The sequence below is a fragment of the Hydractinia symbiolongicarpus genome, chromosome 5 (assembly GCF_029227915.1).
Source record: "Hydractinia symbiolongicarpus strain clone_291-10 chromosome 5, HSymV2.1, whole genome shotgun sequence".
NCBI lineage: Eukaryota > Metazoa > Cnidaria > Hydrozoa > Anthoathecata > Hydractiniidae > Hydractinia > Hydractinia symbiolongicarpus.
This window is the reverse complement of record NC_079879.1, coordinates 13,779,464-13,793,586: the sequence shown is the minus strand read 5'-3', so window position 1 is coordinate 13,793,586 and position 14,123 is coordinate 13,779,464. Positions and strand designations below refer to the sequence as shown.

Genomic DNA, 14,123 nt, shown 5'->3' with positions numbered 1-14,123 from the left:
AAATAAACGCAATGTTTTGTAATACATTTGGATGGTGTAAAATATGACACATATAAAAGTGTTTTACCTTCATCGATGACTGTAATATTGAAGTAGGGAGACGCGGGTGTGGTTTGGAACTTAACCACAAACGAAACTGTGGATTAACTGACACTTCAGGAACACATATCCTAACAAATTGAAGGTGGAAATATTACGTAACAGCAACAAAAAATTATATTAAAAAAAGGTGGAGACAAAAACGATGTCAGCAACAAAAAGCAACGACATCGACTATAGCAACAACAATAACGACAATAGCAACAACGACATCGACTATAGCAACAACAATAACGACAATAGCAACAACGACATCGACTATAGCAACAACAATAACGACAATAGCAACAACGGCAACGACAACAACACACTTACTCTTTTACAATCTCTTCCAACTCCAGCATGAACGAAAGAGCTAAATGACAATTTTGCAGGAACACCCAACTTCCTTTGTGCATATACGCACGTTTGATAGTTTCAACAGCTTTTGAACCTTGCGACCGACCCAACGAAATCATGTCCAAGTGTAACGGGCTTCCGCGCACTTCTTTCACAAAACGAATCAACTGCGACGATGGATCAGAGCCTAAATGAGAATCAACAGAACAAAATAGAAAACAGTAAATGTTGTCTCCATTTGCCACCGCCAGTCTTCAGCGACCTCAATTGATAATTAGCTGACTTTAATTAGAGGAAACTACGCCAGAGAAATTTTCACCAATTTCGACATTTTTAGCCTCTATTAAATAAATTACCTCGCATTTCGTATTATCGATTTTCGACAATTAGTTAGCCTGAATTTTTTATCATGTCGATTCCCGAAATTCAATCTTAAATTTCTTTTTAGCCTCGCAAACATTTTCTCGTATTGTTGTCTGACAATGTAATAATATTCAATACGGGCGCAAGGGGGCGCAAAAGCTATGGCAATACTATAGTACCTGGAGATAAGATAAACATTAATGGTGTTCGACAGTTAGATTCAGCATACAAATCTCGTAAATCGAAACCAGAAGGCGTAACGAACTTTTCTCCCATGATAGAAAAAATAAATGCCGAACATGCTACAACAAAATTATCAGGTCGGAAAACTTTAACAAGAAGTAGCTTTTGGAATGTTGTCAAGCGGCTCGGTATAAAAGATGAAGATGGAAGACCTGTAAAAACATAAGATGTTATAATAGCGAAAGCTCCACGATCTTACAATGTGCAACAAAAAAAACAAGCAGTGGTACCTTCACTCATATGTTCAATGAAATCCAGCGGTTTCGTTGACACCATGAAACGATTCCACAATTCGTAAAACGAGTTCATATGATCACACAAGCCAGAAAAACATGGAAGTCCAGCACACATTCGTAAACATTCATCCCACTGAATAGCAGAAATTGAAGGCAACAAAACCAGCGCCCGTTCAACTTTGGATGCGTTTGAACCATGTTGTGCTAAAACAAAAGATCAAAAGCATTTACTTTGCGCTATTTTTTCCTTGCTATTTTTTATTATACATAGTTGAATAGAAATCAGCATGAGCCTCGTTACCTGTTTCGAATTCAGAGGTTTCAATTTCATCATGATGAGATCTATTTAGCAGCATATTATATTCTGAGCGTGTGATGTCATTATTTCTTCCTTTCTCGTGTTCACGAAGTAAAATCTTTAAAGTCAAATGAAACGCGAATAAAAGTTGATGTCGCGCAAACAACGCATACGAAACAACTTTGTAAAACGTTTCTGTGATCACATTCTTCATCATTCGTATATACGTCACTTCATCGTTGTCTTCCTTGGAACAGAGGTATGTCAATTTCGTCTTCGATAATGTTGAGGATGAGGCGAATTCTTTCGCTTGGTCTAGTCGAGACTACAAGAGAATAGTAGCAAGAAACACTTGGTTAATGCAAGAACAAAGATTTTAAAATAAAAATTGAACAAGATAACCTTCGAAAGCCTTCTAGGTCTCTAAAGAATGAAAAGACCACTGATTTATTTTCTACCATAGATCAAAAATACTGAAAGAAGAAATTGTGTAACTCTCTTGCAGCCTGTTTAGATTAAGTTGGATCTCGCAAAAGAGAAAAATCCTTCACTTAAAACATGAGAAATGAGGAAATGCGGTATATATTTTTACCCTTGCACTAGTAGGCCGATTCTCTTCTTTCTTTGTAGGATCAGAAATACACTTTATAAGTAAGTCCATAAACCATATTAATGAAAATTGATACATGCTGTCCACAGATGACATGTCAGACGCAACGAAGTATAACGAAGCACCTCGTTCGGCGAGTTCTAAGTAAACTTCGCGCTTTTTTTTCAGCTCTTTTTCGCTGTTCTCAGCAGCCAAAACTTTTAGTTTGATTTCTTCAGCTACACGCTTGCTGTCAGCTAATGTTTTTATTAGATCTTCATCATCTAAAATATTTCCTTTCGAGCCGTGTAACAAATCTAATGAACGATCTTCCAATTCTATCAAGCGAAGTTTTTCTTGAACAAGCATTTTAAGAACTGCGTTGCGTTGCTGTTCTAATTCTGGATTCTCTTGATGTACAACTTTCGAAAGTACTTGGTCAGTCAATCCCTCCATTGTTATGATAAAATTGATAACGGTAACTTTGATGCATAGCTCTGGCAAAAGTTTTGGATTTTCAATCTCCGTTAGTATGTACAACTTGAAAAAGTCGCTGTATTCTATTTCAGTCTCGCTAATTAAAATTACCGATTGATTGCCTCGCTTGTTTAGTTTTCGATTCAAAATTGGATCCAAAGCCGGATCTAGTTTTTCTCGAGCATTCTAAAGTGGGTGTATTTAACAGAATTAAAATGTGGTTTAACAGAGCAAAAAAGAAAAAGATAAAAATGGATTTCAACCTGGATGATTACAACTTCGCCCAGACGAATTGCATTTTCCAACGTTCTCATTAAGTGAACATCGTCCGCTTTTATTATCTTCACCGAATTTTCTTTTTCCATTCCTGTTATCCATTTCAAAGCTTGTTGTTGTGGATCGATAAAATACGGCCACTGTTGAGAGAACTTTGTAAACAAAGCATTTTCTGTCGAATGTCTATCATGCGGCAGGCCTGAATTTCGCCAGTTTTGAATTTCAACTGGATCAGCCATTACGAGGGGCAAATCAACATTTATATTAGAACTAAGATTATGTTGCGCAACCTTTTCTTTTAACTGCAAGAGGAATTGTGAGCGGTAATAGGGTGTAAACGCTCCCAAGTATGTTGTCGAGGCGGCTGCGAATATCGATTCACTTAACAAATTTGCAGAATACTCTTCCAACTTTTTCACTGATTGTATCCACCTATCCTGAAAAAAAATTTAAAAAAAGTATAAAATTCGTCATGTAGGGAAAAAATCGTGTCGCTTGAGCTTAGTTTTCACAGCACCTACAATTGTTGTCAAAACTCAATAACAAGTTTTGCAGAAAGACCAAACCTTAAGTTCACTAAAAATTATACACCCTAATTCCATACCAGAATTACAAATTTTCAACTTGGTAATGTTTAGAGCGGACATTAGGATTGTATGTTAGGTTGCTTAGATACAAAATCTGAAAAAAATATAATTGTTGCTGACATCAGCAAGACACTTCGTATCGAATGTTCATGTTTTTACGTGCGACTATCGGACTAGCAAATTTCAAACGCTGTCCACCTGTTCTATGCCTCTGCAACAGTAGAGTTTTGACAGCTCACAATCTGTGAAGTATTGTTAATTTAATATTTTTGATAAGAGTTAAAAAATGGTCAATAGAAAACGCCGTTGTCTCAACAATTTTGATCAGGATTGTATTTTGTAAGCCGCCCGTTTGCATAAATGCATAGAAAAGGTGCGAAAAACAAATAAAAACCTTTTCATTAGTTAAAGCTTGAAGAAGACATGCAGCACTTTCCAATCTTTTAACAGTCAGCTCTTTCGAACATCTTAACTGCGTCAACTGGTCGACATTTGCTTGATAATGTCTTTCTAAATCATTCAGTTGGTTTTCAACTTTTTTCAACGAGTCTTGTTTTATGAGCAGCTCTCCCTGTGCAATCTTTAACGCTTTTTGTGCTTCCTCGCATTTCAATTGCTTTGGTTTTACTATTCGAGAGACATTTGTATAATTTTCCAGCGCCAACACCCACGAACACATGCTCTTGCACGCTGACGAAATCTTTCCGACAGTCGCTGGATTGAAGCTCGCCTGCTTGGTGTATTTTTTCAATTTTGCTTGAATTTTATCCGACACGTTGTCATGATTGTAACTGATTAGCTTTTTCAGAAAGTTCGGATCAGCGAGAAGAAGCTTGGCGGTCGACCAATCAGGTTTCTCATTTAACACCACACAGACGGCGGAGAGCACAGTCATCACCATAGCTGGCGGATTAGCATATGATCGAATTTCACCAATGTCGTATTTATCTAAAGAGACAAGTTAAAGAATGACAAAGGCCCCAAAAATCTATAAGCACATTTCCTGAGCGGAATTCGTTTTTTATTTTTTTATTTCATAGTACTGCATGCAAATTATTCAGGATATCTTACATACTACTGAACATTCAAAAACTCACTTAACGCGTCGAGTGCAGCTATAGCAGACTCCAATTGGGGCAGTGCTTTGCCAAGGTCAGTTTGTGCTTCCAACGCTATAGCTGCTACTTTTTTTGTTTCTTCATCCATCACATCTTGTTCCTGTTGTACTACCGCTTTCACTTTGTTAAACTGTTCCTGATCGTTTGCGATTTCTTTCATTAGCTTTTCGGTTTCCTAAGCAAAGCAAAAGAAAACATTTTTAACATTAAAAGAACATTTATCATCCCGCCGTGATCTTCCTCGAACATCCTCCAATCTCAAACACTCATTTTGCTACCTTGCTGGTTTTCTCTCCAATCTTTTTTCATCTCCAATTTACTCTATGTCAAAAAAATTATCCGTCTCTTGCGAGTTTGATAGAGAGAGAGGGTCCAATAACAAGTTTTAACTTTATAAAAAAAAGAACGAAAATTATCAGATGACTCACAAAGATTTACCTTCTCCTTTTCTAATAATTTTGGTCCCAGTAAAATAAGATCAACTTTCATCTCTTCAATTAACTTATTGGTTTCTTCTAACTTTCTCAACCCAGAAACGAGCCTCTCACGTTCGTATGTAACTTTTGCTTCCTTCTTCTCATAAACATTTTTAAAAAGTTGGATGAAATTTAAAAATGTTTTAGGCGTTACATGGTAAAACCGATTTGCTTCAAGTTGAAACTTCTCACACATTTTATCTGTCGTGACATGAGCAAACACTAACACGTCAGAGACGAGACGACACACGCCGGTCGGCATATTTGTCAAGTACGTTTTAGCGACAGCATACAGAGCTTCTGTCGGCCATTTTTCATACCAATCAATAGTGCAATTTTTAATAAGACTTGGATACAGCTGACATCGTTTATGAAACAATGAACCAGAAGGACTGGTTGAGTAGACCACATGCAGATTCTGTTTCACACGTGATAAGAAAAACTCGAAAACAGCATCTCCAGTATTACCGACGCTGTGCGCATGAGCATCTAAGTTTATTTCAGCAACGATATTCTCCTTATGGTCGTCATCAAAAAATTGAGATAAATCGGTAGCCGTCAACGCAGCACATATCACCTCAACAAATGATTCCTAAAGTTAATCATTACTGTAGGTAATTCTGAAGATGACGTAAATATCAGCAATTTTTGTTATTTCGAAAGATTTTATTTTCGCGAATCGATTAAATTCGCTATAATTCGTGGATATTTATTTTCGCGAATCGATTAAATTCGCTATAATTCGTGGATATTTATTTTCGCGAATCGATTAAATTCGCTATAATTCGTGGGTATTTATTTTCGCAAATCGATTAAATTCGTTATAATTCGTGGGTATTTATTTTCGCAAACACACCTTTTTGTAACTAACGAAGAATTTAAATTTTTAAATATAGGTAAGGTGAATTTAAACAAGATTTGCAACGTTGCATTTTATTTTGACGATGACGATTACCTGGAAATTGCTACGGTTGGCATGTTAGCTTGACATATTTTTTTTGGAATAACTAATTTCATGAACATAAAAATTTTGCAAGAATTTAATTTCACGAAACAATAACAATTTTAAAGTATAAGATTTCCGCAGATTTAACGAAGATCACGCAATCCCTACCTTTACAATATTTCTATCATTTATAAAGAAAACCACTTTCATGTTCTGCAGCCCTGCTTTTAACATAACTTTTCTTAAATCGTCTTTAAAATCTGAAAAAGTGTAATTTGTCGTCACTGTTGGTTGAAAGAACTCGCAAAACTCCATGTAGCTGGCTAACTTAATAGCGGAAGTCTTTCCAGTACCTCCGATTCCAAGTAATAACAAGTGACCCCCTGGTTGCCTCAACACACGAGCAGCAGCGTTGATGTGCGCACACATGGCTGGAAACAATACCATGTCGTTAGGAAGTTGTTTACCCGCTAAACTTCCTCTGTCGTTATAATCCTTAAAGAAAAAAAACGTGAGTTAAAAAAAAACTATCCTCCTAGGTATACCAAAAATGATTCTATACACCGAAAAATGAATTTAAATTCCCTACCTCAATAATTTGCATCAACTTCTTTTTATCACGAACACAAGTATATACTCGTTTCTGCTTTGGAACATTCGTCTCAAAATAATCACCGAACACGGCGCAATTGTCGGATAACTCTTCCTTACTCCATTTTGTTTTCAAAAAATTATAAAGTTGATCCAGCATGGTTTGGTGAAAAAAATCTCGATCATTTTCTGTCACTAATCGATCCAAAAACACACGCGATACTTCATGGATGAGTAATTCCATAAAATTATTTCTTATTTTAATAACTGAAGGATGGGCGTTAAGCAAACCATTAATAATCTAGACGAAAATAAGCATCTCCATTCAAATGGTGATCAAATATGAATTCCCGGGCTGAGCGGAAAGAGCAGAAAATGGGATTTAAAACTACAAAGAATCACATTTACTCTTTTAAATTACTATCTTTACTTTAGTGTATAACTACCATCTACAATCAGTGGCGTGAATGCTATAGGCGATTCAACGTCAAAAAAAGTCAATTATTAGGCGTGTCTGGTGGACAGCTCCTTGAATTACGTACGAAAGAAATCATATCAAAATCTAACTTTTCCAATTTTTTTTTTTTCAATCTTTTTTTTTCCAATTCAACGAAAAGGAGTGCTTTAAAAATATAGTGATCGCAAGATTTTCGTGATTTTAATTTGACAGTTAGAAGCTAAAACACTAATTTCGCTAAATTTATGCGACACATAATTTTACCGGTTTAAGGAAACACGACTACAGTAACGTAAAAAGTATACCTTAGAAATATCTCTCAGGTTGAACAAATAATGACTTTTAACAGGAGTTGGTTTCAATGTGACGGAAATCTCATGGTAGATTGCCAGGACTGTGGAGACGATTTCAGTGCAGAGTGATCTCACTTCTGTTGAGAATGCAATGGAATCAATATGCCGGCTCAACTGGGTGTGGTAAATGTGATGGAGAGCTTGCGAAGATGGAAGAGGCAAACACAATGTGCTACGGCAGATAAATTTTTAAAATAATTATTCATTATTATTTTTTTAGGTTTACATACTTCTACTGACACAAAACGTGACTATGATGACAAATAAATGACATCTAGAGACTTTTTTTTTCAGAGACAAATTCTACAAAAAAAATGAAGAAATTCTTCATAGTCAGTCATAGCTATATGTGCAACAATTGCTGCCGCTTTCAACGCCGCGGCATAAAAATTAACGCCACTGAGGGCGGGCGTGAAAAGGGTCAAGATATTCATAACCTACTTGAACTTTTGTATAAGACGCTGATTCAGCATTTTCTTTCCTTCTCCAGGTTTGACACTACAACTAGCCAACACAGTGACGTTAACAATACGCTTCCAATGTAGATGCTTCATATCATAAAATCCACCGTGATCGAGATATTCTCTTAAAACTTCAAGTGGAGGTTGTGCTCCATAATGGTCAGGTAGAGGGATATTTAAATCATCAACAAATGCTATCACCTACAAGTTAGGAATATATTTTTTTATTAGATATTTATATATTTTATATATACTATATTTTCCAGTACATCTATGTTGTCACTGATTCAATTAGTTACCTTCCTTTCATGATTCAAATTTTAACAGATTTTTGTCCTAAAAATTTGGAAGCAAAGTTGGAAGTTAAATTGATTTATACAAAATTGAAAAAAAAGTTGTTCGTCGCTATGTTAAGACGATTTTGAAGAGATGCATTTCCGTTTGATTGAGAAAACTGAAAGGTCTACATTTAGAAGTCGCTAGTTCCAGTCTTTTTTGTTGCTTTGTTCCCAGCAGTCGCGTCGTTTACACTCTTCTTGAATACCTCATTAATTTTTAGTATAACGCGAAAACCTTGGCAAATATTACAATTAAAGGCAAGCTGTTTTCATTAATCAGCTACAATGGAAAGTTTCCCGATGTTCATTACAGTCCTATTTTTTCAAAAAGATTCAACCTCTAAGAAAAAATATATTTGTAATATTTTTGGCAAATACAAAAGGGGAAAGTTTAAAGGATTTTTAACAAGCAAAGATAATTAAAACATAGTATTAAAAAAATCATTGTAGCAACGATAAAAAAACAACTTAAAACAGTAGAAAAAAAGACTTCTTATTGAACTTTTTACAGACGCATCATAGGGATTTCATCTCATACTTCGTAGCCATTGCAGCTTCTAATATTAGTGGAATGTACATTATTGTTGCAAAGTATTAATTTAAAAATAAGTTCGGGTTTCATTTCTTTAGCTTGGCACTAACTGACCTCCTGGCAGGACTGTGTGGTGTTATCAAATATACTCTCTTCACCCAACAAGTGATTATCAGTAACACTGTGTTCATCGTACTTGTTGAAGTTTTCACATTCTCTATGGACGCTTCTTTGTTTATCGTGATTGGAATATCGTTCGATCGATTTATTGCTGTCATTCGCCCGTATGAACACAAACTCAGGGGAAAAGATACATAATCATTACCATGGTAACAGTTTCGTGCGTCAGTCTACTTAATATCGCTTTTCTTATTGTGCTGACTAAATTTTTCAGTCTTGATGTCCGTTTAATATCCAACGTCGTTGTCATAAGTATTCTGACTGTTACATCTGCCATCTTTTATCTGTGCATATACTGTACGCTGAATCAGCACAAAAACAGGTTCTCTAGTGCAAGAAAATCAAGTGTTTTGCGCATGAGCGTGATAATCATTATATTATTGTTCGTCACCCATTGGCCAATTGTGATAATAACAACAGTACGGATTAATCACAAACCTTAATCACTCTCCACCGTAGAGGAGAATATCATTTTTTCTAAATCAATTTTAAAGTATGGAGCTAGTTTAATAAATCCTATGCTATACTTCTTTTATAGGAAATTCTTATGAAGTGAACCTGTGAGCTTTTTAAAACATTCAAATCCGAGATACTCTTCGTTTGCACCTTTCTCAAACAATGTTTGGAAAAAAAATCAATTTAAATATCCTGGGTATGACAAATAAAAAACAAGAAAAAAGAAGTAGCTAAGAACTTGAGAATTCAAACACAAATTTTTTGTGCCACTGATTAACTTCATAACCATCCACATAGTGTTACGAATGTTGTCTTATGACAGCAAAACAACAGTTTGAAAACAAATTCAACTATCATCTGTTTAGCTTACCAGCAGTGGTTCAACCTACACACTAACGATACAAAGCTGTGACGAAACCTTTTTTCACACGTTTGGAGACGTGAAAAGCGTCATCTAAGCAATCAGCTTATTATAGGCGTTGAACAGCATTACAGGAGCCTTGGTTCTAATAAAGTCTTAGATGAGAACAAGCGTATCATCACAACCATGGGTGCAGTAGTCATGGAAACAATTATACGAACTTCGTGCTATATAATAATCTACATTACATTGAAGAAACAGAGGAAAAGGATGAAGGAGAGGATATCATATGCCAGTGTACGCGACAAAGCAAGCTTGCCAATTCTAACAATGACTTTGTTGTGTTGACATGTTTAATAATCATGTAAGTCAAACGTGTTGTATTTATCACTGCTAAATCCATGTGCTTGCTACAGCAGATATGTACACTTTAAATGCTGTTAACTTTTAGGTTTTCCTGCCTCGTTGATCAATCCGCTGATTTCTTTATTCCACCGGATATAACTCCGGTATTAACCGAATATAACCTTGGTAATACTAATGCGTCGATTTTAAGAGACTTCTTACGGTTAATTTTGCGAGGATTTATTTCAGCGGATGGTTCCTTTAATAAACGGGGATAGTTGTTTTTAAAATTAAGGGAACTTTATCTTCTATACATTTATTTAGGAAGGCGTTTTATTTTATGCATGAAGAGATATTATGGAAAATGTTTTTGAGCATAACAAATCTTCGCGTAGTTAGTTAATCGCAGATAAGCATGTTTGGGTAACATGCAGGGAAAAAATTCGCTAACTAAGATATTTAAAATCATAAAATAACATGTTGCATTTCTTTATTATTACTTATGTTAATTATGTTGATTATGCACCAACATACAGGTAATAAAAACACGCCTTGATTTTCCAAACACAAACCTTTTCTCCATGTCTTGTACCAAGTCCATCTCTTCCTCTTTTCGACACTTTTGCCTCCAACAGCTTTCTTGCTTGATTTGCTTCTGTCGACGCAGAGAATGTCGCCTGTGATACAATCACCTTACTCAAGCTATCACTGCTGAATGAAATCACAAGACCGCTTAATGTATCCTTTGTTCTCTTTGTTTCATAACATGAGAACACAGTACCCAGTATAGACGTGGCGTTGACACAACAACCATCTGGTTGAGCGAGGCGTGACAGGATATCATGTAACAGTACTGTTTTACCTGTTCCAGTTGTACCACTCAATAACACTGGATGTTCGTTGACACATAATAACGCTACGAGGAAACTGTAGCAGAGAGTATGCGGCGTAGGGATCACGTGATCTTCACTATATAATTTATCAGTGTTAAGTGAAGACTGAGCAAGTTCTTCCTCAAAGCGCAGTGTTGCATTAATGACAAGGTGATCCCACAGAAGAAATTGACCCTTGTCCAGGTCTACATAGTAGGAGTACATAAGATGGGTACCTCCAGGTAGGTGCATATCATAATGAGTTTCAAACAAATTTCTCAGAAAAAAATCAAAGACATGACGAGCGTTCACGTCATTATCCATTTGAAAATTTGGTACGTAGCAATTTTTATTAATTTCCTCGGCTTCTTCTGAAAGGCAATGGAAATGTCCACCAAACGCCCACATGTAACAGAACAAATAAACTTTTGTCAATAGTGGAAACAAAAAACCAGGCTTTTCCTTCAACGGGTTTTTCTTCTTTTCTTTATTATTACTACTCTTTTTATTATAAAGTAAAATCGAAAACCCAAGCGCGTATTTGTCTTCTTGTAATTCACCCTCCTCCTTTATATCATCGTTATCATTTTGATCAAAGCCTCCTTCGTTGCTGACATGTCTAATAAAACCCTCGAGAAGATTACACAAAAGGTTGACGATCCCAAGTGGTTGAACATCAATTAAGCGATAGTGATCATTTTGTTGTAAAAATCTTAACCCTGGCTCCACGGTGGTTGCAAACATAGACCACAAATAATCTCTCCCATCTTGTGGTACTTTCAGGTCGCGAATTTTATGTAGCCAACATTTAACGCGAGGTTGCCACCCCAATTCAAATGGATCCTATGTAGAAAAGGAAATAGAGAAAATCCAAGTATTTCATGTAAATATTTCTTAATTCGACATTGTGTGACGTACCAAATATATCATTCCACATCTGCTTATAGTGGCGGGTGAAGCTTCTGCTAAACTATCCACTTCAAATATAACTCGCATGTTTGGTAGCAGACTGATTCTTTCACCATTCGCTAAGCACAGAAGCTGAAAAGTGAAAAACAACAACAACAAACTCGGTAAAACTGATAATTTCGTGCTAAACTAGGTGCGAGGGATCTAACCTTGGTGTCATCAAGCAATGTATTTAGGTTTTCAACCCACAATGTATCGACTGGTCCATCGAGAACAATCCATTGGTGGAGACATTCAAGATTTAAAGGATTAGATGTGACGGCAGCAGCTGAAAAATACAGAAGTTTGCCTTGATAAATAAGGCTTACATATAAAGTACATCCACAAAAATAAAATCACAAAGTACGACCAAAACTGCCAGTTAGCACAAAAAAAAGCTACCTGCTTGAGAAAATACATTCTTAAATGTGAAGGGACTTTTTTGAGTTTTTGGAGTATCGGTGTTGTGTGCGACAAATTGACGAACAGTGGAAGATAACAAGCCATCCGTCCATTCTGTAGTATTAGAATCAAACTGGCCGTACAGTTCTTCAATGGTAACTGATTTTGGATTGATTGTCACCATTTTGACAACAGAGGACGTTGTATTCTCCTTAAATCGAAGTTAACCAAGTTAAACAGCGAAGTTAGTGACTAAAGCTATGAATGGTTAAATTAATAAGATGTTTCACCTTATACACTTCATCTGCATGTTTCGGGTTATCGAGATCATTTCTGCTCCCACCCTCTTGTATGATCAATGCACGTCGCAGCAAATTCCGAACGGTTGTTTTTCCACCAGCAGTAGGTCCAACCAACATGACGCCGTGTCTAATTTTCAAAGTGTTATGAAATTGGATAACTTTCTGTATCTGAGATGGCCATTTTTGCAACGACAATTCCCTCAATGCTATATTTACGTGTTTCTGTGAAAAATACATAAGAAGATATAAGAGAAGCCAAAATTCGCAAAGGTTAAGATAATCTTTAGACAATAAGTTTACCTCCAAAGTTGGACTCTCCTCCACAGCGACTGCAGCTTCTGGAAAAACATCTTCAAGAAATTGTTGAAATAACTTTAAATCTTCGTAAACAAGTTTTGGTGAATTTGAGTCACGAATAGCTTGAATCAAAATGGCTTCTTCGCTGCTAGATTGTAATGATGGCACATTGCTAAAACGTAGATATAAACCTTAAAATCAGAATAATCATCACCTGTGAATCGGATGAAGAATTTTTTGATATTTCTAACTCACTCTTGAAAATTATATTAAACTTTAAAACTTTTAGACAACTTATTTCTTAGGTGAAAGAGCTACGGAGATGATAACACCGATTTGAGATGATAAAACCGATTTGAGATATAAAAACCGATTTGAGATAATAAAACCGATCTGAAATGATAAAACCGATTTGAGATGATAACACCGATTTGAGATGATAAAACTGATTTGAGATAATAAAACCGATTTGAGATAATAAAAGCGATTTGAAATGATAAAACCGATTTGGGATGATAAAACCGATTTGAGATGACAAAACCGATTTGAGATGATAACACCGATTTGAGATGATCAAACTGATTTAAGATAATAAAACCGATTTGAGATAATAAAACCGATTTGAGATAATAAAACCGATTTGAGATATAAAAACCGATTTGAGATATAAAAACCGATTTGAGATAATAAAACCGATCTGAAATGATAAAACCGATTTGAGATGATAACACCGATTTGAGATGATAACACCGATTTGAGATGATAAAACTGATTTGAGATAATAAAACCGATTTGAGATAATAAAGCGATTTGAAATGATAAAACCGATTTGGGATGATAAAACCGATTTGGGATGATAAAACCGATTTGAGATGACAAAACCGATTTGAGATGTTAGTCGTTTTAACTACAATCATGCAGAAAAAGTTTCGCGGTTAACTCGATTACTGACCTAAAATATTTTGAATTAGTTTTTTCGCGAACCAGTCATGCCGAGATATTTCGAGATTTTTACAGTGGCCAAGAAGTGCATAAAAATAAACTTTTTTTCACTAAAAATAAACTCTTTTTCACTAAAAATAAACTCTTTTTTCACTAAAAATAAACTCTTTTTCACTAAAAATAAACTCTTTTTTCATTAAAAATAAACTCTTTTGCACTAAAAATAAACTCTTTTGCAC

At 35.5% G+C, this 14,123-nt stretch overlaps 1 protein-coding gene across 1 annotated transcript in view; it reads right to left on the bottom strand.

Moving 5' to 3' along the window:
* The window catches only part of LOC130644916 (dynein axonemal heavy chain 6-like), a 50,027-nt gene that overhangs the window by 9,200 nt on the left and 26,704 nt on the right, over positions 1-14,123 (bottom strand). Inside the window, exons 17-36 of the mRNA XM_057450703.1 lie at positions 12,946-13,114; positions 12,634-12,867; positions 12,344-12,554; positions 12,112-12,230; positions 11,912-12,034; positions 10,694-11,836; positions 7,890-8,110; positions 7,401-7,620; positions 6,637-6,939; positions 6,216-6,542; positions 5,064-5,693; positions 4,605-4,800; positions 3,902-4,455; positions 2,908-3,357; positions 2,171-2,830; positions 1,582-1,903; positions 1,275-1,484; positions 981-1,196; positions 415-625; positions 68-170 (exon numbers count right to left, since the gene is read on the bottom strand). Coding sequence (XP_057306686.1) covers positions 68-170; positions 415-625; positions 981-1,196; positions 1,275-1,484; positions 1,582-1,903; positions 2,171-2,830; positions 2,908-3,357; positions 3,902-4,455; positions 4,605-4,800; positions 5,064-5,693; positions 6,216-6,542; positions 6,637-6,939; positions 7,401-7,620; positions 7,890-8,110; positions 10,694-11,836; positions 11,912-12,034; positions 12,112-12,230; positions 12,344-12,554; positions 12,634-12,867; positions 12,946-13,114 — 6,622 coding nt within the window. The remainder of the gene's footprint in view (positions 1-67; positions 171-414; positions 626-980; positions 1,197-1,274; positions 1,485-1,581; positions 1,904-2,170; positions 2,831-2,907; positions 3,358-3,901; positions 4,456-4,604; positions 4,801-5,063; positions 5,694-6,215; positions 6,543-6,636; positions 6,940-7,400; positions 7,621-7,889; positions 8,111-10,693; positions 11,837-11,911; positions 12,035-12,111; positions 12,231-12,343; positions 12,555-12,633; positions 12,868-12,945; positions 13,115-14,123) is intronic.